The sequence below is a fragment of the Columba livia genome, chromosome 5 (assembly GCF_036013475.1).
Source record: "Columba livia isolate bColLiv1 breed racing homer chromosome 5, bColLiv1.pat.W.v2, whole genome shotgun sequence".
Classification (NCBI taxonomy): Eukaryota; Metazoa; Chordata; class Aves; order Columbiformes; family Columbidae; genus Columba; species Columba livia.
Genome location: NC_088606.1, coordinates 23659739 through 23685511, shown reverse-complemented (window position 1 = coordinate 23685511; position 25773 = coordinate 23659739). Strand labels below are relative to the sequence as shown.

The following is a 25773-nucleotide window of genomic DNA, read 5'->3' as shown; positions in this document are numbered from 1 at the left end:
AGGCAATGTACTTGAGACTTGCATTTTGGAGTTCAGTTTTTGAAACAGTGAATTCACTTCACAGTATCACAGTATCACAGTATCACAGTATGTTTGGGATTGGAAGGGACCTCAAAAGATCATCTAGTCCAATCCCCCTGCTGGAGCAGGAACGCTTAGGTGAGGTCGCACAGGAACATGTCCAGGCGGGTTTTGAATGTCTCCAGAGAAGGAGACTCCACAACCTCCCTGGGCAGCCTGTTCCAGTGCTCTGTTACCCTCACTGAGAAGAAGTTTTTTCTCAAATTTAAGCGGAACCTCTTGTGTTCCAGCTTGATCCCATTAGCCCTTGTCCTATCATTGTTTGCCACCGAGAAGAGCCTGGCTCCATCCTCATGGCACTCACCCTTTATATATTTATAAACATTAATGAGGTCCCCCCTTAGTCTCCTCTTCTCCAAACTAAAGAGCCCCAGCTCCCTCAGCCTTTCTTCATAAGGGAAGTGCTCCACTCCCTTAATCATCTTGGTTGCCCTACGCTGGACCCTCTCCAGCAGTTCCCTGTCCTTCTTGAACTGAGGGGCCCAGAACTGGACACAATATTCCAGATGTGGTCTCACCAGGGAGGAGTAAAGGGGAAGGAGAACCTCTCTCGATCTACTAGCCACTCCCCTTCTAATACACCCCAGGATGCCATTGGCCTTCCTGGCCACAAGGGCACAGTGCTGGCTCATGGTCATCCTGTTGTCCACCAGGACCGCCAGGTCCCTTTCCCCTACACTGCTCTCTAATATGTAATTTCCCAACCTATACTGGAACCTGGGGTTGTTCCTGCCCAGATGCAGGACTCTACACTTTCCCTTGTTAAATTTCATCAGGTTATTCCCCGCCCAACTCTCCAGCCTGTCCAGGTCCTGCTGGATGGCAGCACAGCCTTCTGGTGTGTCAGCCACACCTCCCAGCTTAGTGTCATCAGCAAACTTGCTGATAGTACACTCTATTCCCTCGTCCAAATCGTTAATGAATATATTGAATAATATTGGCCCCAGCAATGACCCCTGAGGCACTCCACCAGATACTGGCCTCCACGCTTATCACAAACTTGTCAAAGTGATGAAGAAAGGATCTGTAGTTCTGTGAAGGCCACCTTCCTATAATATGTGATGAACTTGGCCAAAGACGCCCAAATACCTGCAGCTGTTTTGACTGCTTTGCTGTCTTCACCTCATGCTGTCTCTGAGTTGCTTTTGGCTGTGTGCCTTCTCCCCAGCCGACAAGGGTGTTCTTGTCTGATTAGGAGAAAAGGTGTTTGACATGGTTGAATTACTCCTTGTTTGAGACTATCCTTTGTCCATGATAATTTGCAAGCTCTGACTGCCCCCTGTTCCTGTCTTTCTCTTTCTCTTCCATTTTCTTACATTTTCCTCACTTTCTAGTGTTGATTTCCTTAGGATAAAGTTACTCCAGTGCTGCATTTGAGGGCGAAGTTTTGCCTGGAGAGGTGCTCACTAAGTTAAATTAGTGCTGGGTGTGAGCTTAGCCAGTATAGGGGCTGCTGTTTCAGGCCTTTGTACTGAGTAGCAATGCATTTTTGGTCAGCAACTAGATAGGGAACCTGTAGGAAGAGATGATTATTCAGGAGAATGGTTTGAGTTACTTTATACCAGAAGATTTATGCTAGTGACAGGTTTTGGAGTTAATAATTCTGAAGTTGTTCTGCTATGTGTGAGAAATCACTGAGGTTTGGATTATAGAGGAACTCACAAGGTGTGAGCTCCAAAACGTTCCTATGAAGTTGACAAAGTGATGAGATGTGAAAGTTTCACTGGGGTGTAGAGCCTGTGACACTGTGGAGGCGGTGTGGATGGTATGGATAAAGATGCAGCTGGGACTGGGCCCATGCATTCCAGCCCTGATTCTACTGTGGGTTTGGAGCTGAGGAGGGGTCATTTTGGGCACTGCTTCCAGTATCAGCCACTGATTGTGTTTGGGTATGTTGTGGTTTTGGCTTTTAGCTTAAGACACATTTGACGCTGTTCCCTGCACATCTTCTCCCACCCCCGTGATACACTGAGCACCAGCAGTTGTCAGTGAAGTCAAGACAGGACACAACAAATTGGCACCAGAAGTTGCTTGAGTGAGTATGGATATACCTGACAGCAGTAGGTATTGTACATGTGTTATGTGGAGCAGCTGTGTAAGCCCTTTGCAAGGGAGGATCATTTTAAGAGTAAATCTGTGAGTAGAGGAGATAATCACATTGCCAGTGAGTTTTATTGTTATTCCAGTTGATTACTGTTCATAACAAGAATGGATTAATGAAGGGAAAATAAGGCACTGTACATAAAATGCATCGTGCTGGTATGCACTGTCCTCTCTCTGTGTATTTCTGCAGTGTCCTGTTGCAGTTTCTGTTGCATGTTCTTTGGAACGGGGACTGTCTTTATATGTTTGTGCAATGGCTGGCTTATAGCTGTGTGCCCTGATAATGCCAAAAATAGGAAAGGTGGCTGAGTGCTCTCTGCTGCCACAGGCACAGCCAAATTTGTATCAGCTGTACAGTGTGAGTACCTCTATAATCAAAGTGCTCAGTTGGCTCCACAGTGGGATAAAGGCTCTGGGAGGGGAAAGACCTTAGCTGACAGGGTCCTTTCTTATACCACATTGTTTCTTTAGGGACATGAGGCACTTGCGTGAGTAACTTAGCATGTAGCTGGTCTGCTGTTCCGATGTCTCATTCTTGCTGTCAGCACGATGCTGGCGGAGAGCCTGGCTGTTTCTCTCACCTTATTTCTTTTTTTTTTTTTTTTGTTTCCCCTTGCTGAGCTTACTCATTCTCTTGGTCCTATTTTAAGGAAGGAGTGACTTGCAGGGAACATCGGTCCCTCACTCAGAGGCTTTTGCTTTGTGACAACCGTGACAGCTCCAAGTTGGCAGGCAGAGGGGAAGGCTTCTCTGCTATGACCTTCAAAATGGCTGACTGCAGTGGGTATGACATGTTTCTCCCCTCCTGTGCTCTCCCTTAACTTAACTTATTGAAGTCTGAGAGGTGAGAGCCGAGGCTGCTCCTTGCTGTGGGAGTCTCTGGAGAGCAGCACTGAGGCGGAACTGTTGAGCCTGAGCAGGGAGGACAATGAAGTGAGGGAAAGGAGTAGCCGCCCGCAAAGCAGTCACCACTGCTGCCATTGTTTGCTGGAAAGTAAATAAAGGATTAAAACAAGGGCAATTGCTTCATGAGAGATGCTGGGAGGGAGAGACACAGATGGAGAAAATGAAGAATGGGCAGAGAAGGTGTCATTGACATAAGGTGGGAGGGCAGAGAAAGGGCCAAGAAGATGGAAATGAAAGGGAGCATCATCTCCTTTCTGGGAGACAAGAAACAAGGGTAATTTTTAGGAGCTCTTGCACTGGCTATATGGGCAAGTATGTTTTCCTATTTATCCAGTAGCCATTTTCTTCTCTCCCAAAGATGCTGTTTTGATCCTGCCTGAGATAAATTCACACTAGCATTACTTCAGATCTCTTACCTGCGTGGCCTGCTACTGCGTTACAGTATGTTTTGTAGAAAACCTAATGACAATGAGAAGATCCAGTTACCAGGGCCAGCAAGTGGTGCTCTGATTTGAGTAAGTGGGGAAAGCATGGCAGCATCTTCTTGATGGCTGCTTTCTAGGAGGGGTAAGGAAGCTCCATCTTAAGTCATGTCCTGTCTTTAGTCCTTGGATTATCACCATTTGCTCTACAGACAAGAAGTACATTTTCTCTGGAACTGGACTGGGAACTAAAACACTGGTGAGCTAAAAGCATTTTCCCTTTGTGCATCTAATAGTAGAAAAAGGGCAGATGAATGTGCGTGGGTCAGCTCTTCTGTATAGTGGCCTCCAAAAAAGGGATGTAAGTTTTTTCTTGACTATCATGTACTACCCAGCTGGCTTTGTATTTCTATTTGCATTGTCTCAGCTGGCCTTACTTAATGCTTATGCTGCATTTTTGGATGAACAGCTACTTACGTTCTGATTCTCCGTTCCCTGCTGCTGCGCTTCTGAGAAAATGGATTATAACATCTTAAACCATTGACTGATAAATTCCGTTTCATGATAAAATGGTCAAATATGAGTTGGAGAATAAGTTCACACCTACAATGTCATTTCTGCAGGTTAAATCCCATAGACATTGTTGTGTTAATTCAGAATGTTGGGCAGAGTGCAGGAAATGATAGATGTATAAAGAAAATCTATTGTTGGGTATGTCATTAGTGATGACTTCAGCACTCTTAAATTTTGTTCTTAGTTTTTCCGCAGTACTTGCTGTCAGACCTCAGACCAGAAGTATTTCTTGACCTTGGATATTTAGTATGGTCTTGATCTTTGGTTCCTCCATGACTTCAATTCTTTACTTTTTCATAGATTATGAGTGCTGTGAAAACCGAGCCCCAGCTCTCTTTTATCGGACCACGAAAAAAACCAAAAGGCACCTAAAGTAAGAATCTGTTTGGAGGCACTCTGTGCTTAGTGTCCTTATCTGTTCCGTGAAAGGAAGGAGTTTTCAGCTGAATTAGTTGTTTTTCGGGTATCTTAAGAGGAGTAGTTAGATTGGAATAGACAGCTGTTGACTGTTACAGTTGGACGCACTGTTTAGTGTGAGAAGTCTGGGCATGGCTCGTGGGTGGGAGATGAGGCTTTACTCTCACAAGATGGCAGACTGTGAAAGATTTTCAAAGAGCAAAAAAGGCATAGATTTGCTGGTTTATAAAGGTCAAGCAAGTGGAAAATGTATCTAAAGATGAAATTAAGCAGCACCGCCTCTTCCCCGCAACAGAAAGGGACCTATACAAACTAGTGTCTGGTAGGAAGTGGGGAACAGACTTGGTTCCTGTTTTATTTGTTGATATTGTTATTTCTGACTCTAGACCCTTCTTCATGTGCATGTCTGTTTCCTTACTCATTTGGAATGGCGGCAGAGAGTACATGTCAACCAGTGTGTGCTGCTTTTCTCTTCTTGAGAACTGCAAGTTGAAGTATTTATTAATTTTTGTCTGCTGACAGTCAAGGAATCGTGGTGTCATCTTGGGACTTTTCAGATCTGTATTTTCTGTCTGTGCGATCCTGCATGGAGGAGCAATGCTTGATGGTATAGTGAAAATTAGGTTAACAGTTTTTAAAATCTCTTGATTGTTTGTCTCTTGTTTCTTGTCAAATTTGTCTGATGTACAACTTCCACCTTGGCTCTTTTGTGAAGATGAGCTTTAATCAGGTAATGGTGACTTCAGCTCTGTAGTGGCCTTGTTGGGATTTCAACTGCTGACTTAGTTGTGTGATCTTCTGTTCCCATCACTGGTATTCGGAACTGTGGTTACTTTTCTCTTCCATCTTGATACTGAGACATACTGGAGAATTAAAAATACAGTTACCAAACTTCGTAAAAGAATACTGACTTAGCAAACAGATCATACATAATAAAGACATAGAATGATAACAGAGAGCAGCAGCTGACAGAAGGCATGAGAACAAAGGAGCAAAAAGTGGGTTTTAGTGAAAAAAACAAAGTATTTTAAGGAGGAATCAATTATATGGTATTACTTTTTTTTTTTTTTTTTCTTTTTTTCCCCCTGGCACCACTGTGGGTTAAACTGTCAGTGAGTAAGGGGGAGCCAGGAAGGTAGACTCTGTGCTTCTCTGAGTGATTTGCTAAGCCTCTTAATTCATTTATTCCTTTCCTCATGGTCATTATGGATTCATTATTTGAGCAGGAAGATAGGTACCCAGACGTTCCTGTAGCCAGTTATTCCTTTTTAATCTGGAAGAAAGCATTTTATTAAAAACGATTCTCTGGTATAGGGTAAGGCCTGAGAGAGAAGCAGGAGACCTGAGCTGGGCCAAGGGGTGCAGGGCGAGAAGCAGGGTTTGGGAAAGGCAGCCTTGGCAGCAGATACATCAATTAGATTTTCTTAGCAAAGAAGAAAGACAACCTCTGATAGCTGCCCTGTATTCTTTTTGTGAGAATGGACTCCTTTTCATGACTTGCTTGTCAGATAAAATGAACACGTATGTGTGTGTGGGGAGAGGCTGAAATTAATTACTGTCAGTAAATGAAGCATATGGAAGCTTATCTTGATGTTACAGTGGTTGTGAATTAGTGCAGAAAAAACACTGGGAAAGCAAACAGCAAAACACTGCATTTGGATTGGAACTAGCTGTGAGCTGGCTTGTCAGTCTCCTCACACCCAAACCTACTTTTATGGGTATGTTGAGGGTCTCTAATTACACTTGTGTTTTCTCATTGCTCCCCTAGGGATTCATATGATAGGTCATCACAGTCCAGATCATCTTTGCTGTTTCCAGTGGCAGTCTCCCAGTTATGTTGAGAGGTGCCCCAACATAAATGTCAGGAGAGAGAATTTGGGTTAAATGCTCAGCTTCACAGCTGTGCAGAAAGAAAAAATTCCCAGCAGTGTTGATGGCATTGATATTGTAGCATACACTTAGTAAAACCATCTCAGGATCTCTTCTGTCTTAAAAGGGAGAAGGAGTTAAACACAGGACAATAAAAGCTTAGTTTTTTCCTTTGGACTGAATGTCTGAGCTGCCACTGATTTCAGGGAAGTAGAATTGGGGTCTAATGGGATAAAGATTATTAGAGTTCATTTCTGAGAGCTGCTTGATGGCTGTGGGCCACGTGAAATCCTTGTCTGCTTTAATGCAAGTTGTATAGTCTTAGCACAATTGAGGGCTTGAATGTCACACATGGAGCAATTGTTTGTCCCAATTAGAAAGATGCTTAACTGATGCAAGCCTGCTAAGGTCCTGAGTTAACACTATGCATTGCCAAGTCTTAGCAAAATTTCCTTTAACAGAAGCGTTTTGTCCCCATTGAGCAGAATTAATGGTAACAACCACTGTTTAACAGAAATATTAAGTATTGCTGTCTTAAAACAGATCCTTGTGGAATCTGGTGAGTAAACATGTTTCCTTGGGGAAGTATGTCCCAGTTAAGTGGATTACAGAGCAAATTATATACAGTCTAATGCGGCACTGAACAAGAAGCAGTTTCTGATGATGCATTTACAGGATTTCAGCATCATGTCTTCTGAACTTAAGTCATGAACTACCCTGATACAGTGGGGATTGCTTTAGTCAAAGGTGTCAGCAGTTGTAAAAGAGTCACACAAGTAAACTTTGGTACATGGATTGTTAAAACAAATCCTGATGCATCTCTTGGATTTTGTGTAATCTAATGTCAGACCCTGCTCTGATCATAAATTTTGACATTCCAGAATTGAGGGCTTTGCTTTTCCTCAGTCATGAAAAATGCATCCCTCAAAAGCCAAGGCAAAACCAATTTTCACGTACAACATCCAATGAGGTATCAGAGGTAGGAAGTCTTCAGGGACTTGCTTTCATCCTGGGTGTAAAACTGAGCTCTTTGACTTAAACATCACAATTTCTTTAATAGCAGTTATTTGCCTTTCTGACCTGGCTAAAACTGCACCTTTAACACCTCCCTGTCTCAGCGCTCATCTGCCCTACTTCTCCACTCGATGCAGAAGAACCTTTCTCTCCTGTGCTCTGGAGTCCTACATACTGTAGCTGAGCACCTACTTTGTCTCATGGCAGGTGGTAAAGGTTCTATTCAGTGGCATTGAAACTTTATATATACCAATTTCAAAATGGCTCAGAATCCACTGGTGCATACAGAAGTATAAATTATCCTTTTTCCTCAGTGTCTCTGTTGGATTGAGCAGAATGTACTATTTACAGCTTTTAGAGCTCAGTAGTGTGAGTGCCCACAGGATGATCCTGTATTCAAACTTCACCACCTTCCTCTCTTCACTAACATTCTTGGGTGGAAGGGAACTGCAGGTTCTGCAAAACATTCACTCTCTCCTGACTTTGACTTTGCTTCTGACTGTTGTGGGAAATCATGCCTGAACCTCTGAAACACGTAGGCTGCTTTTAGGGGAAAACATAGAGGGAGATATGGGTGTGTTGTGGGAGAAGTGAAGGAGAGAAGCTGAGCTTCCTTAAACTTCAGAAGTAGCCAAATTTCCACTCTTGGAATCCCAGGTGGTGGGAATCAGATTGTCAATATGAGGAGGCTGGCTGTACAGGATTACAGCCCTTCTGTGGATTGGATGCCTTTCAGTAAGCCAGCATGAGGAACCTAAATATTAGACTAAGAGCTGCTCATTTTTTAAAAAAACCCACTCAGTTCTGATCTCTTGCAGTATAATTTCTGTGTCATCCAGTACAGGGAGCCCTGGATTCAGCAAGTGGTTGTTCATGGCATTGCTGCCTCTGGACACACAACACTCCAGGTGAGACAGCAAGGCTGTTCTGGCTGCATGGAGTGGTGTCCTGTGGCGCATCAGTGGTTCATCTCCTGGTGCGCAGAGGGAGCAGTATTTCCTGTCATTCAAGAACACTACCTTTGGGGGAAAATTTCCTCCCATGTGGTTTAAGTGACAGTAGTTAAAATTGCAAGTTCCAAGTGTGTATAGAGGGAGTCTTGTAGATGGTAATAAAAGCAGCTAATCAGGATCATCTAGATCCTTATCATGTGGTTACCAACTCTGCTGCAGCCAGAGAAGAGATCCTTCCCTGCTCTGTGACTAAGATTCCTCACCTCTGCAACGGGCACAATAGTAGTAGCTGACCCGTTGGAGGAGATTGGAGAATCTATACCAGACTTTGAAGCCTATAAGTGTGAAATATTGCGACTTGTCTGGAAACACTCCATTTGATTAAAGACATACCACATCGAGCTGCGTATCTTGAGATGACTGGTCAGAAATTAGGTGAGGTGTGATACACTGCTATGAGATTAAAAATGCCAGGAATTCAGACCTGGGTAGGTGAAAATAGCTGGATGACAGTGGGATGAAGTTGCTGATAAAAGCTCTGTTATCTCTGGAAACCTCGGTGGGCAGAGTTATCAGAGGAATGTGAGTGAATATATTAATCTGTAACTGGAAGACAATAGCAGGGCAAGGGAGAGGAAGGGTTTTCCCACTTAGAGGCAACTAAAACACAGGATGTTTAGAATAAAATGATGAATAACAGGTTCCTGATCTACTTGAAATTAGTGTGGGAAGACACCAGTCCTGCAGTACTGGAATTACTTAGTGTCCTGGCCCTGCACATAGTTCCTTCCTCAAAGTCCCAGTCCCTTCATGAAAGCCCTGGATATGCAGCCATTGGTTTCAGCTGTAAATTCCCACAGCAGGGAAATCCCTCGTGTATTGTGCTCCTGTAAGTTTATAAACAACTTCATAAAATGCCTTTCCTAGAATCTTCATGCATTAGCAACTGTTAGTGGGGGAATCCCCTCTGTGTTGCTCTAAGGATGCAGAAGTTGTTTAATAGTGCTTGCTAGCCTCTGATTTATTTGATTTACGGGCTCTGACTATTTGTTCTGACTTAAAATCTCCACTAAGCTGAACTCTGTAGTTAATTGACTTAACCATTAATAGTGCAAACAAATATTACATAGTGGAATCCAAATGTTACATAAATAGTAGTGAAAGCTACTGACTTGAGAAATGGTTCCCAGAATGCACTTTCAGGTGATGTTTTTGTCAGTTTTTCTCAGAAGTACATGTTACACAGGAGGGCTTGCAAAGGAAAGTGCAGAATGAACAGCATCTGCAACTTGATCTGAATATGCTTTGAGCATCCTGAGTGCTTGGATCTCAAGGTTAGCTCAGTGTAAATCCAAAAATCCCTTTTTTCCCCACAAAGAGCTTGAGCCAGACTTTGCCAGGGGGAAGGATATTCTGAATGCAACTTTTTAATACTTCCTTTCCTACTAAGAGACCTGAGGTAGAGAGCTGACATGAGGGAAGGGGTGTTAATGATACTTTTCTGCTCTTATATTTCTTTCATTCCTGGAATGGCATGCAGCCCCCGTCTTGTCCTTTCACTTCAGCAGGCCTGAGGAGCAGCTTGCTCAGGTACTATATATCTTTTTGAAATGTTTGCAAACAAACCACCAAATACTATCATCACCTAGTTTCATGATTTGTTGCCCTTTTTCAGTGGGTGGTTGTCTGAATTCAGAAGTGTTTTCTGGGCACTTGGCCCAACTGTCAGTTTTGCATCCAAATTGGGTGGAATTCACAGCTCCTTTGTTTTGGTGTAAAACTTGGCTGGTGCAATAGAGTTTTACTGTGAGTTCTGCAGCCCATGTTGTGTTTTGACTGGAAGGAATTAGTCTGATTAAGCTGATTCTTTATTCATGCAAACACACAAAATTGCCACAGCTCCTACCAATCAATTACCAGTTTGTTTGTCAACCCATCACCATTGTGCTAGTGTGCAAGTGATACAGGCTTTGTTCCTTCCTCCCTTGTATTTTGCTGCCTACAGTACTGCCCCACTCCTCGGCTCTTACCCCTGCTTTGCCCAGGTAAAAAAGACAGTGTGAGCCCTTCATCGAAGAAGAGCGGAGCTTCTCTTTTTCCTCTGCTTTGCTTTTCTTGTTTGCTCTCCCTCTAGTGTGTGCAGGAATGTATGGCAAGGCATCCTTACTGTCATGCTATTAATTCTGCAGCAGCTACTGGTTCAATCCAGCAAACTCTTAATTTTTGGAGGCTGTGACCCCCCTCTCAGATTTGGAGTGGACAGCGGTGCCAAATCTCCCAGCGTGTGTTTGAAAATGAGCAGAGCCTTGAAAACCAGCAGCAAAGGCTTTCTCCATTCCCAGTAACGTTTCACCTCCCTTCTTCCCCACAGCAAACAAATTGTATTGACAGACAAAAGCAGGATTATAGTGAGGAGATTTGCAAGACAACAGGATTATGGAAGCTAAAACAAGCAAACATTGAGATTATGTTCAGGAGTGGGCAGGATGGAGTTGGCTGAGGAAGGGGACAGCACTGAAGCCACAGCTCAGCTGCGGTGTTGGTCTGGCACTATGATGGTGAGGCAGCAAGAAAGGGGATTTAAGGTATTTTTAGGACAAAAGCTAAGTATTTATCCCTGTAAACTCCTGTGGATGGTAACCTTGTAGATTTGCATTACGGGTTGTCGATTTTACTGCTCAGGAGCCTGGGAACAAAGAGGTAGAGTGGAGAGAGGAGGGGAGGCTGGCCCAAACCCTGGTCCTGCAAGCCCCCGTGCTCACTAGGGCAGGATAGGGCAGGCACCAGCTGTCAGATGATCTGAGCTGAGATCAGCTGTGACCTAATTATTGGCCTCTTAAACCTGCATTATTCCTTTCATTTTCCGGCTCATTGGTGTTGTATAGAGAGAAGGTGAAAGAAGGCAGAAAAAAGAGTTATTGATAATCCACTTCCTGTGTGTCTGCCACTCAGCCAGGGTCATGGCTGGATGGCCTCCATCAAGGAGAATGAGGGTGGGCTTTTAACCCCTTCTGCTCCCCTGTGGGAGAAAGACAACTTTGTGCATTTAGGGAAATGGAAACTTATAACAACTTGAAATAAAATTGGTATGTTCTGGATCAGGTATGTTTTGTAGTTCTTGTTTGCTCTGAGAAGAGAGGAAATGAGCAATTGTTAATATATGAAAGGAAGGAATGCACAGCAAATACTCATCACTCTTCTAGCACATGGGCAGGTAGAAGCACGCCTAATGGGTTATAGTCCTATTAGTCAGGAAGGGATCATGTGTGTGCATTTTGCAGTCATAAGTAAACAAAGCACTTGCATCATAGGCATGTTTTGGCCTTTTTAAGGTGGATGTGGGTGTATGAGTGAGCTTTGCTTGAGCAGCAGGAAGGTACCAACCCAGATGGTGACCTTGGATACAAATAATGTACTGGCTCACAACATTTCAGTGTACCTGGCTGCTGGTGAGAGCAGCTTGGCAGCATTGTTTCACCCATCCAGGATGTTACTACCTGCCTTGTGTGTAGTTAAAACAATCAGTTATAAAAGATCCAGTACTGATGGCGATGATGGTATCAGGCTGGGTGTGTGGCACAGCACGGTGGGTGTGTAAAGCAGCAAGGCTCTGCTTTCAGCCTCTCATGGTGGGGCCTGCAGAAGGCACTGGCTGGGGCTCTGACAGGTCAGTGTTGAAGGAAAGAGGGAGATGGTGAGGGATGAACAGATTGTGCAAAACTATCAATTTTTCTGAACAAATCCACTTTCAAACTGCCAAATCTCTGTGCATTTTCCTCCAATAACTAATAATTCCCACCAATCAAATGATCTTCTCGGCGACTAAAGCATCAGTATCCTGTTTGCTGATTTATCGTCAACCCAGTCTTTCAAGCATTTAAACCCTCCTGCAATGCTTGCTAGTTAGCATATGCTCTCTAAGTCTGCACTTGCCAAGATCCACTGACGAATGCTTGTTTGCTGCTTTATTCAGCAATCCGGGTGCCATGGCATTCAAACCTGCTGCTAAAGAAGGCAGGGCTGGGAGAGTGAGCAAAACTCCCCTATTGTATTATACTCTCTAATCCAGCCAAATTGTTGAGACTGGCTGTAAATTGCTTGGATAATTGACCTTCAGTCTTTTGAAATACACTTCTGGGAGTGAAATACATTTCACCTTTTTTTTTCTACCCTGTTTGAAGCCTCTTGCAGCCTTTCCGAAGCATCTTCTGACAAATTTTAATCAATAACAAGTAGTAAGCCTGAGTCTATCACATCTGTTACCTTGATGGCAGTGGTATGGGAAGCCCTTATTCCTTCACTTTTGACATCAAAGCTAGCAGTATGAGGAAAAAAAAAATAACTATCAGAGTTGAAGTTAAATTCAGATAGTTTCAAAAAGTGAGCACTTTCAAGCCCAATCAAATCTATTACAGTTATTTATTATTGACTGAGTACTCATTGCATGCTCAGAGCTGTATGATCTGCACAGCAGCTATAGCTGTTCCCTCTGGAGCCTCAGCTTTTAGGTCAGAGTTGCACACTGTGTGTCAGGAGTGTGCAGCAAGTGCTCAGGGTGCAAATATTGTCAGGTACCACCTGCCTGGGAGGGAGTCCACAGCGTTGGTGTTTTTTTCTGTCAGTATATATATATGCATCATTCTTTACTGTGGCTCTTTCTGTGTTATTTCTGTTGTGACTGTTGCATGTTGCTCTTGCCTTAATGAAAAGTGCAAATCTTTTGGTAAAGTGGCCTGCATGCCTAGGATCTCCTAACAGAAAGGATGTATTTAAAAAAAACAAAACAGAACCAAAAAACCCCACACCAAAACCACAACAAACAAACAGAAATCCCTCAGACAACAGCAATATACAACAAACAAACAGAACCCCAAACAAAAATCACCACAAAACCGAAAACAAACCAAGCCAACCCTCCTCCCCCCGTCCACCCAATCACAAAAATCCCTTGCTTAAAAAGATTTGGTGGGAGATGCATAGTCTCATGGCTTATGCATTGAAGAAGAATCTGAGCAGTTAGTATCTGTTCCTGAGCTTTTTATTATTAACTAACATTTTTTGTTTGTAACAGCAAAGGCAAAAATGGTGTTGCATATCTTAATTGGGGTGTTTGTAAACTAAATAATTCTGACACTAAATGGTTGTAGGACCTTTGCCCAGATAGTTGCTATCCACGTGCCTCAATTTCATGTGTAATGGTTTATAGAAGTGGATTAAGCTTCTAGTGTTCAAGTGCTGCGAGATCTTTAGAGTGTGCACCTTGTCAACACTTCTTGGCTCCAAGATATATTGAAGACTATAGAGCAACTGAAGAATCTTTTTTCCTGTTTTGTGACTTAAACTTTTTTGGGCTTAAGTGAGTGATTTCCTTACAGGAGGAAAGGAAAATGAGGATAATGATAATGCTAAAAAGCAGTCTGAGATTCCTAAATGCAAGATGCAGCGTAAGTGCCAAATGGCAATGTTGTAGTAACATATGCTGGAGAAACGGGCAGCCCTGAGTAAGTTCATCTCTTGCTGGGTAAGCCAATATGTTGTGACACTATGAGCAGTGTAGTACAGCTGGAAATACTTACATGGCCCTCATGGAGCTGTCCTGACTGGTAAGGTGTGAGATGGATTCCTCAAGAAGGAGAATGGCCTGTGAACGCAGACTAGAAGGAGATTTGGCCATGATAACCTCAACCTGCAGCACAAGCTGGCAGTACCCTAGGCAGAGGAGAAGGCTTTGAAGCAGGGTGTAGCAGTTACAGCTTGTAAGGCTGCAGTGCATGGTCCTGGTGGTCCTGGTTGTAACTCACTGCGGTGCCCTAAAAGGTAAAGTGTTTGCATAACAAGAAGTCTCCTGAGACTCTTGCATAGGAGGTGCTATTTATCACTCCCAGCTGCAAGCAGCAGCAACCTCTAATAGAATGGAATGATGCCTTAGGCCAGTCTATACATTTGTAAGCACACTAATAAATCATCATAAAAATAAAATGAGTTTATTGCCATTAAAAATTTACATGGAACATTTGTCGTCTTGAAGTCCCTTTCTGTCCTCCTTACCTTCTCATCACCACTGTCATGGATCAGACACCACAGATATGGAAGAAAGGGTGAGCAGAACAAATAAGGACTCCAGGGATCAGTTGGGGCAGGAGCCCAAACGGATACCCTAGTTTGCCAGCTCATCTCTGTGATAGGCATGCAATAGTTGGTCACCAGCATCTTGTGGGCAGGGACCTTGCATATCCCAGGGGTTTCTGAAAGCCAGAGGGAATGGGCCAGGGCACCATCACCCTGATATTTAGAAGGTCAGAGGCAGGCAACAAGACTCTGGTTGCCCTGGGAGAAAATGGGGCAACTGAAACAGCACAGCACTTCTGCTTCTGGGCTACTGCAAAGACTGTGCCTGCCAAGCCGCAGGGTTAGTGTAGCAGAGGATGGTGCAGATGTGGTTCAGGGTGGTCCTGCCACCATGAGAGCAGGATGACATTCAGCTGCTTGGGTTGCTCAGACACACTGTTGCACTTCTGTGTCTTCTACGACAGCCTGCCTGAGGTCATGGTCAAACCAGGACCTGCAGCACTGACATGTGCTGCGATAACTCCCTTGGCAGCCCTGGGTTACTGTGTCAGGTGCACGCAGGCTCATTGTGCTGGTGAAGTGTGTGATGGTGTCACAGAGACTGAGAGCTTCTGAAGTGCTGGGCAACCTTTGGTAGTTACTGCACTGCCTTCTGGGTCACTGGGCTCTCTTGAAACTGCAGGCCTTGAGAGAGATTAGAGAGCATGTCTGAGGTGCCACTTCCCACTTGGCTGGAAAAACAGGTGAGAAAGCTCATTGTGATGACACTTCCAGCTGGGTTTTTAGCTGTTTCTGAGCCTGGTAACTTAGACTAGTGGATCCTTGTTAGCTTTTGAGGCTGCAACTGGCATAGCAAAGGTTTTGCACTGGCTTTGGCAGCAGTCTCTCATTCGTTTCCTCATAGTGTTTTTGTTTTATGAGGGAATCTGCCCGGGAGTTACAAGTCTCCCAGAGAATCTAGCTGTGATTTATGAATTGGCTATCAACAGTTATTATGCCAGCCATGGCATGCATCCATTCTAATAAATTTCCTGTATCTTCTTTAGCAGCTTGTTTTTACTGCTGTTTATTGATACCATGGTCTTAACAAAAGCAGCACATCGATGACTGTAAATTGCATTCAGCACTGCTGGAGACGTGGTCTGAGGACAGGTTACTGAGCCTGGTATGGGGGATTAAGGGCTATTGAGAGAACCTAGATTGAGGAGAGAAGATGGGGATTTGAAGCCCAGGTGAATTTCCCTTGATGCATTGTATTCCTTTAATTTTAATGTCTTTCTAAGAAAGAGAAGGAGGTGAGGTCATTGCAAGTGTGGCCCAAATGAATGTTGCCTGCTGGGCTACCTCAGTTGTATGTTGTTTTCAGATACGAGATATTAATCAGGTTTTTGTACAATTTCTAATTGCCTTTTTTCCTGTTTTAGAAAATCTTTTAGTGATTGAAGCAGTGAATATGAATTTGATGGATGGACAATTCAGTGCATAAAAAACTATCTGGATGGCTGCATCCAAAGAGTTGTAGTCAATATCTTAATGTCCAAACAGAGATCGGTGATAAGTGGTGTCCCTCAGGGGCCTGTACTGGGACCAGCACTGTTCAATAGCTTTATTAATGATAAAGACAGTGGGACTGTGTGCATCCTCAGCAAGTTTGCAGATGACACCAAGCTGAGTGGTGCAGTTGATTTGCTGGAAGGAAGAGATGCCATCCAGAGGGACCTAGGTAGTAAGCTTGAGGAGTGGACACATGCAAACCTCATGAAATTAAACAAGGTGAAGTGCAAAATCCTGCATCAGGGTTGAGACAATGCCCAGTATCAGTACAGACTGGGGAATGAATCAATGAAGAGCACCATTGTGAAGAAGGACTTGGGGATACTGGTGGATGAAAAATTTGGACATGAGCCAGCAGTGTGCACTTGCAGCCCAGAAAGATTGTTCATCTCAGGTTAGATAAAAAGAAGCATGCCCAGCAGGTCAAGGGAAGTGATTCTCCTCAATTCTGCTCTCATGAGACCCCACCTGGAGTACTGCATCCAGCTCTGGGGTCCCCAGTACAAGACAGACGTGGACCTGTTGGAGCAGGTTCAGAGGAGGATCCTGAAAATGGTCAGAGGGCTGGAACACCTCACCTGTGAAGAAAGGCTGAGAGAGTTGGAGTTCTTCAGCTTGGAAAAGATAACCTTATTGTGGCCTTTCAGTACTTAAAGTGAGCTTATAAGAAAGATGGAGAGAGACTTTCACTAGGGCCTGTAGTGATAGGACAAGGGGTAACAGTTTCAAACTAGAAGAGGGTAAATTAGATCAGATATAAGGAATAAATTTATTATGAGAGTGGTGAGACACTGAAACAGGTTGCCTGGAGAAGTAGTGGATGCCCTACTGGAAGCATTCATAGCCAGGTCAGATGGGACTTTAAGCAACTTGATTTAGTGAAAGACTTCCAGGTTGATGGTGATAAAATTCTTCTCCATTTACTAGTTGTTTGGTCTTTTTTTTTTTTTTTTTTTTTTAAACAGGATAAAGTTTCCTGAAATATGTGTCTTTCTATATGGTATCTATAGGTAGAAAGATTAAAATTTCCATATTCCATATCTCTGGTTTGGAATGACTGTTAGGAATTGTGTGTCCCTATGTGGCACTTGCAGAAGTTAGTTGTGTGTTTGGATTTCTTTCAGATGAAGAAGTGTACATGACTAATGGTACATAGATGCTTACATGACACTTGCGCTCTCTTTTCTACAACACCAAATGAGTTTTGTTCACCTTCCTAAAGTAGAAGCTTTGCTTCATGTATGAGTTATTTTTTCTTATTTATTTATTTTAATTGTAGACACTACAGGATTCTTCAAAGAAAGTTATGGCTCTGCTGATGGGCTTGCCACCTTATACTTGATGTTTCATCCAGTTCACTTCTGTATCAGAGATGTTGCAGATACAATTCACAGAATCACAGAATGTTAGGGATTGGAAGGGACCTCGAAAGGTCATCTAGTCCAATCCCCCTGCTGGAGCAGGAACGCCTAGGTGAGGTTACACAGGAAGACGTCCAGGCAGGTTTTGAATGTCTCCAGAGAAGGAAACTCCAGAACCCCCCTGGACAGCCTGTTCCAGTGTTCTGTCACCCTCACTGTGAAGAAGTTTCTTCTCAAATTGAAGTGGAACCTCTTGTGTTCCAATTTGAACCCATTACCCTTTGTCCTGTCATTGGTTGTCACCATGAAGAGGCTGGCTTCATCCTCATGACACTCACCCTTTACATATTTATAAACATTAGCGAGGTCACCCCTCAGTCTCCTCCAAGCTAAAGAGACCCAGCTCCCTCAGCCTTTCCTCATAAGGGAGCTGCTCTACTGCCTTAATCATCTTGGTGGTGAGATACGTCAATGCGCTTTTTGCTGCTGGATTGTCTGTCCAGGGGTCTTATAAAAATTGCTTTTAGCTATAGATGTGACCCAAGGTTGGATTTTTCACTTATTTTCCTTCATTAGACATTATGGGAAAAAGCGATTAACCAGAATGGCACTATTTATGCATTGGTGTCAAGCTACATGTTTAGAATTCCAGTTTATATGTCCATGAGTTTGGGTTTTACTCTTTCAGTGCTGCCTTATAGAATTATAGAATCCTTTTGGTTGGAAAAGACCTGTAAGATCATCGAGTCCAACCATTAGCCTAACACTGTTGAGTCCATCTCTAAACCGTATTCCTAAGAACCTAATCTATGTGTCTCTTAAACACCTCCCAGGAGGGTGACTCCACCACTTCCCTGGGCAGACTGTTCCAATGTTTGACAACCTTTTCTGTGAAGAAATTTTTCCTGATATCCAATGTGAACCTTCCCTGGTGCAACCTGAGGCCATTTCCTCTCATCCTATCATTTGCTACTTGGGAGAACAGACTAACACCCTCCGTGCTACAACCTCCTTTCAAGTGGTTGTAGAGACTGATAAGGTTTTTCTCCAAGCTGAATAATCCTCGTTCCCTCAACTGCTCCTCATAAGACTTGTGCTCCATATTGCTACCTTTTCTTGTATACAGTATCACAGTTACCATGTGCTTTCTTGTTGGTTGTTAATCTTCTGGCACCCATCTGTTGTGACTTCCATCATCACTTTATCCCAGTGCTAAGGATGCACAAAAGCTCCAGTTTGGTTCATGTATTAAGCAGTGTATCTTCCAAGGCCGTATCTAAATGCTTTCTAGTCTGCATATCCTTACTGTGTGGCAGCTTTGCTTGGCTGACAGAAGTCAGACTGGCACAATCCCTGCTTCCTTAGGCCTGAGCTGTTACTCATTTCTGTTGCAACTTCCAGCATCCCATCCTTCAGCTGTAAGAGCCAACTGCTTTTCCCAAATCATTGTGCATCTTACGTAGCTCTCAGTTATATCAAAGTTAGGTCACAGCTGAGATAAGTTTGCTATAGGCCAACACTTCGTGTAGCGTTGTGTGGTTCCTGTACTAATCTGTGTGTGGAAGTTAAGCCTGGAGTAACAGGAGGCTGCAAACAGGAATCTGGCACACTGGTGGGGAAGTGGGAGGGTAGAGGACTGGAAAAGCAGAGGATATGTGGGAAGTTCAAAATGCTATGCACACACAGTCATAAGTGAGTGTATATAGATACATACAAACAAAATTCTTGTTCCCGTTACTGTTGTGAAAAGCTTTTATCTGCCTTAGCCCTACTATACAGTGAGTCTAAATAGTCTTTGTTTTGCAACGATACTGTCATTCCTCCATGTGACTGAATTAATAGTGCTCTCCATAATATTCCTTTGTGGATTAGACCCCCAGCACTACAACCACAGCCCTTTTGCTTTTAATCTTTATTCCTGGATTTATTCCCAGTTTTGTCTATGAAATGATCATTTAGTACATAAGCAATATGCTAACTTCCCCTTATAGTTATTGCATTTTCTATTCATAAATCAGGAATTAATTTGTCTTTTTTAGGTCCCTTGGTGCCTTTCTGCTTAATAGCCAAGTGTATTTGTTCTGTGTAATCGAATGAAAAATAAGAATAGTAAATAGTGAAAAGTGATGTCCCTGGCAACCTCTCATCCCTTTCAGAACCTGGGGACCCTATTTTTCTCCTGTTTCCATCCTGGAGACCCACTTGCATCTGTCACTTGCTGATAAGGGACTCCCGTGCAGTTTGGTTGTTAAGAGATAGGCTGGGGCTGGAGGAGAGGGGGGCTTAGTTGTCAGTCACTTGGGATCCGTCTGCAGCCCTACCACTAAATTGTTCTATGACCTTCACCTCCTTGCACAGCAGAATAATTGAAATCAGATATAAAATAACTCTAACTGATTCAGTCAGACAGTTTCACTGCCAGTTCAATTCCACATAGCTGCTCTGTAATGCATATGCATTTTGCTTTGTTAAGTTTGAAATGTCTTAAGTGCTTTTCTTTTTGTGGAATCTAGTAGAAGTCCATGTTGGGAAGATTAGAGCAAACGTGTACTGCAAGAGCAGTGTAAAGGGCATGGCTCTTTGATCCCCAGTACTGTTTGTTTTGGAGATTACCAGCTGGAGATACTCCTGCTGCATGAAGCACACTTTTTTTTTCTCTTGAGCAAGGCAACTCTCCTTTCAGCACTTCCAACCCTGGCTGATCCAGGGCACAGAAAGCCAGTGGTTAGATCCTCAGCTCCCTTTCATGGGTCTTGCTCCTTTACCTTCACTGCTGGTTCTTCAGAGAGAAGAATTCAGCCCCAGAACTGTAAATCCTGGACGGTCTCCAGCAAGGTAGGACAGAGAAAAGAAAAAAACACAAGAAAACCCAAAAATCTTAATTTTGAAGCTTTCTGTTTGAAGCCGCTCAGGGGAAGAAGCAGTTCTCTTTAGGAAGGTGGAGGAAAGTGCCTAGCTGAACAAGGAGGGAATACACCCAGCACCACCTTGCCCAGGAATGGTGATGGGAAGTGTGGCTTGGGATGTAAGTTCTGGAATTGCTGGCAGGTGTATCCCCAAGCACAGCCACCGAGGACAACAGCTCTGTCAAACTCCTTTCTGTTGTCCTCACTTCTGCAACTGTTTTCCTTGCACTTGGATATATTTAGTCCTTTGGGAAATATTTTTTTGCAGAAGGGTGAAAGATCAGGAGAGACCTCCTGACTCTTTCCTGCTGGGTTGCTGTGTGGATACACAAGCCCTGGCAGATGCGAGGCCAGCAGGGATCCTGTTTGTGTGTGAGGCTGTGTTTGCTAGAGAATGCTTAATGTTGGGAACACAGGGCTGGTTTCTGTGGTTTTGGGGCATGTTTGACATTTGTTTCTTGCTGTATCATCTCCAGTCCCTTTTACAGAGCTTTGAGTTTGCCAGCTGTAGAGTGCATGGTGGGCTACAGCACTGAAGTGGTTAACCCTGTGGTGATCTGGGCTTTCCCTGTTAGCTAGAGAGGAAGGAAAAACAACAGCCTAACCATAAGGAAACAGTTGTGAAATTTCTGTTCAAGCAGGCTTCTTCCTGTATCGCTGAGCCTTTCTGAACTCTCAGAAGTCATGTCTCACCCACTGACTTATTTTCCCCCCAAACAGGCTGCTGTTGCAGTCTCATCTGTTCTCTGTGGGAGACTGGGGATGGTGGAGGGAGGAGAAGGCATGGGAACACAGAACCCTGTTTTCCCTTCTCGCTGGAGGGCATTATTGTCTAATAGGCAGTTTAGTCAGATGTTAGCTAAATGAGAGTCAGAGGACCTTGCCATCTCTGGGGAGAATTTATGCAAAGCTGAGGACTATAAAAATGCCCCTGAGCTACTGAGTTTCTAGAGATAACACTGTCACTTTTACTGGGAAATTAAAAATTAAAGGGGAGACAGATCATGCCGCTTAAAATACCCTGCCAGTTGTCCCTTTCAGCCTTATAGAATATTTAACGAGAAAATACTAAAATACAAAAGCTACTTAAAGAGCCTTTCACAACAGTTGTTTAAGGGCTGTGTTTCACTACCTATAGACACCTGTCCTTTGTTCCTGGTCCATTCAGTTGTTCATCTCTTTTCTGTAGTAGTTCAAGATATTGTTTTACCTTTGCATGGACGGATAAGGCAATATATCCAGTACTGACATTATTTCTGTGTGTGTGGGGGTGGTGAACAAAGTTGTTTCTTTACTACAAACTCAGTGTTACTTTTTCAGTGTGGAAGCTGGAATAACTGGACAGAATGATATACCTCTATGATTTAGATATATTCTACACTTTAAACTCAAAATACAATTTTGTGGCTGATATTTATAGCCAGCATTAGGTAGCCACATGGCACCTTATGAATTTGGACTTCTGAAATGTGGGTCTGATTAAGTCAGTCTTTGCCTTAGGTTTTGCACATGTAGGATGAAAACGGTGTGATCTGTCTTGACTGTCTTGAAGCAATTAAGTTTGGAGCAGTTTTCAAACTAATACATATATGGAAATGATGAAAAATGTAGATCTGATGTATGGAAAAGGCATCTGTATGTTTAGGGGGATGGGAGAACTGAAGACAATTTTGGTTTGAAAACATAGTAGTATTTGTTTAGGAAACATTCATAGGCTTGTAAGGAAATACCTCATACAGAACAGAAATAAATTAATGATCATACAGTGCAAGTGAGCTGTGTTAAGTTCATAGAAATGTGCTGTTGTTACAGAGCTCTCAAGTTTCCCTGCTGCATCAGGTGTCTGGAGCAAAGTCTCCTTCCCTGGTGGGATGTACTGGACAGAAGGCTGGCTTGGCTGCCTTGCTGGAGGTGTGATGGCCCAGCTCAGGGGGTAGGAGGGGGATATTGGGAGCACTGCATAGTGGTCAGGTTGCTGGTGGGGTGCTGGGTGTGGAGACACGGGTGTGCTGGCTGTGGGGGAAGCTTCAAGACTGTAGAGCAGGCTCAGTGTGTCTGAACTGTGTGGGGATGCAGCACTAGGATGATGGGTGACTGCCTTATTTCTAGGATCCACGTCATGAAGGGTGTCTGTGCTCTGCGTGGGGTTGATTGATGGACTCAGTATTTGAATCAAGATGCATTTGCAGGCCTGCATGTAGGAGGCATCTTGGCTGCTTGTTGCCTGCAATCACCTTACTGAGCGTTACGAGTTGTTTGCTTTTGTGAGTGACATAGAAGCTCCCACATATACACTGCGTCACGTTTTCCAGGTGCCAGACTTGAGCCTCTTTTCTAGCTTATAACTGTTCCCAGGCAATAACAGCTTTATGCTGCTGGAGGTGACAATGCGGGTAATTGCAGTCAGGCACCATCTCTTGTGGCGACAGTGACCATCCGTGTCAGCTTGGAGAGGATTGGGGAGACACAGAGCTGTTCCTCTGTCCAGTCCAGCTCCCTGGCCACCCCTCAACAATGCAGGAATTACTGCTGTCTCATAGCCCCTCTTACACAGGGCCACACAACTACTCCAGGCTTACAGCATTACTTACAGCATCTTTAATTTGCTGGCAGGGAAAGTGCTGATACTACAGGTTGATTCTGTTTTATGTGGTAGAAGAAAAACACCTTATTGAAATAGGTCATTTTTTTGTTGTTGTTGTTATAAACATACCTGTCACACTCAGACAAGCAATGCTATCACTAAATCCCTGCACTAGCCACTTGTTAGAGTCAAAGGGCTGGCCACAGGGTTAAGGTGGCAATATTCAGAGATATTAGCAGTCCGAAAATTTTCCAACGTTTTAAATGGTAATGCCTTAAAGTATCTTGTGTCAATCCTAAAAAGAAGTTAGCCTAACTGTCTTAGTGGTCTCTTCTGACTCTGGCTATATATCCTTTCCTTGCTGCTCTCCAGTAGCATAATATTATGTCACCAGTAATGAACTAGAGCATTTCCAAGTCTGAGTGTCGCTGCTAGGATTGGCAGCTACGTCATTATCCCCATTTCAAAAGTGAGATGTAGGAGCTGAGATGACATGGCAAGGCTTTTGGGGTAGTTGTGAGTCATGGGATAGAATCCAGACCTCCTTGTTCCCAGGCCTTTTGGGTCCCTTGTTTTTGTGCTTTTGTGAAAATAACATAAAAATTACCCATGACAACAGGTGGCAAAATTGTTGTTTTTCAGCTTTGCAAGGAAGAATGGTGAATAGGCTGTCACTGTGTGATTGGGAGGTGCAGTACCTCTGTCTTGTGTACGACAGACTTTAAGTCGTGACTGTGTGTTTCATCAGGTATATGACTATACGTGACCCGATGCCTGAATCAATTTATCTTTTCTGCTTTAGGAGAAAATTTTTACCATAAACATAATCATAGCTAGCTCAAAAAAAATCATCATTACACAGAGCAGACAGATCACACAGCAGAGAGAGTTCACACCTCTGCTCTGTGGAATTGGTCTTAGTTTGCTGGTAGGGAGAGAGAGGAAGAGCTAAGACTCATATCCACAAAGAAACAGAGGCATCTCACTGCTACTGTGTGCTGGAAGTCCCACAGAGGTCCATGAAATCTAGACATCTAAGTATCTATGCAGAAATCTGGGACAAGATCTGCAACCTGTACATTTCCTTAGGTGCAAATGTTGTTTCATGTTTTAACAGCCCTTTCTACACTGATTTTCTAGGTAGTCTACTCCCTGCTAGCACTGAATTGTGTTCAATATGGTAGTTTTTAACTTTGAGATCAGTTGTGGTGAGACTTGGCTTGCCTGATCCTTGTGGAGAAGATAATTTGATATTTAAAAAAAAAGTCTGGAAAGATAGTTCTGGGTGTTTTTGTTTAGGAGAAAGGAGAAATAAATAGGTTGAGCAAAATACTAGAAAGCATCGCATCTTGCTTATAAGCAAATAAATATAACAGCAGAAGAGTGTAAATAGAGAAGTAATTTCTCTCCATCTCCCAGCTCCATAATATGAGGACAATGAAGGACCTCAGAGAAGAAACAAAAATATCTTTAGCTAGTAACATGAATAGCGGTATGCACAAATGGTTAAAATACAAGAAGGAAAAAAAAAAGAAAAACTGGAGAAAAAGTTATCTTTTTTTCCTTTGCAGACATATAGTATGACTTCAAGGAAAATGACTATCACATCATATGCCTCAACTTCCCAGTCTCTAAAGAATGGTATTTGCTTGAGTGGAACAAAACCAAAATGTTCCTGTGAGACTTCACTCATTTACATTTGTAAATTATTTTGAAGTCATAGGACAGAAAGGTTATAGAAGCAGAGAATTTTCTTTACAGAATTGGGAAAAAAAAGTAATTTTTTTTAAAATACATTGACTTAACCTCTGAAACTCCTTTTGGAAGATGCTGTTAAAGCATGATTTGTGACTGTACTCTGACAAGCTTTAGACATGTGTGATGACTGTGTGTACATGGCAGCTTGGTCGTAGAAAACCACCTTCAGGTCCTAGCTAGCATAAGCTGGCTCCATTGAATTTACACTTAAATTCTGGCATGTTTTATCTCTTTGTGTGTAAGAAGTGGTGAATATCGAAGAGGCTAATTTGGGGAGAAATATGAAGCACTGGTATTTTAGGCTTTACCAAATGTGCAGACTAAAGTTGGGTGGGGTGGAAGGATTTTTTTTTTCTTATTTTTTTTTCTATTTTTTTTTTTTATAATGAACACCACCAGAAATGTTTGTTTGTTTCTGCTATGATCCAAGGCAGACCATCTTTACTCTGTTTTAGTCAGAACAGTAAAAATCTCACCTGAGACAAGCATCTAAGGGCAGTCAGCGTGCTGCTGAACGGGACCGGGCTGGGGGGAGATTTTTAATGGAACGAGCACGTAGACAAGCTAAGTGCTTTGTTCTGTGATCAGTGCTGCTAGATCAGGGCCTTTCATTCTTTCGGTTGTTTATTTTAGTGCATGAAGTGCTATACTTTGCTTTTTCTTTCCTATGCTACTATTGCCCTCTACTGGATGAAATCAAAACTGCCCACCTGTGTTGCAAAGCTTATGTTGCTAAGCAGGTAATGATGTATCATCTCCTTTCACTCTTTTGGTCCTTGGGCTGAGAGAGCACGGACATCAGAAGCCAACCCCACCGCTGACAGGAGTGGTGGCTGACCAGGGTATCCGGATTTGAGCTCCTAAATGGTTGTGTGTTTGCTGTACAACCAACACGTTTCCTGAGTGTTGGCAGGTCAGGCTACATGAGGAGTTGTACTTATTTCTCAGGGGCAGCCTTGCTCTCGTGCAGTGGGGAGAGCATCTTGCAGCTGGTTAGAGCGAGACTTGGCAAGTGAGGCTGCTTGGGCTGAGTCAGAGGCTCAGAATGAAACAGATCCTCAGTGGCCAAGTTTGAAAAATAAGAGCTGCTGAGAACAGTGCAAACTGCTGAGGCTCCTGAATGTTATCTTCTACAGCAGCCATGCACTTGGGATCTACTTGGGATTTTATGATGAGATGTCTCAATCTCTTGAAAGAGCTAAC

At 43.3% G+C, this 25773-nt stretch overlaps 1 protein-coding gene across 24 annotated transcripts in view; it reads left to right on the top strand.

The window, feature by feature from the left end:
• NRXN3 (neurexin 3) overlaps positions 1–25773 on the top strand; it is a 1033016-nt gene that overhangs the window by 170572 nt on the left and 836671 nt on the right. Inside the window, exon 1 of one of the 24 annotated variants that reach the window (XM_065063778.1) lies at positions 5089–5109. The exons of the other annotated variants lie outside the window; for them this stretch is intronic. Coding sequence (XP_064919850.1) covers positions 5100–5109 — 10 coding nt within the window. The 5' untranslated portion in view covers positions 5089–5099. Of the gene's footprint in view, positions 1–5088; positions 5110–25773 lie in introns of those variants that run through there. 24 annotated transcript variants of the gene reach the window in all.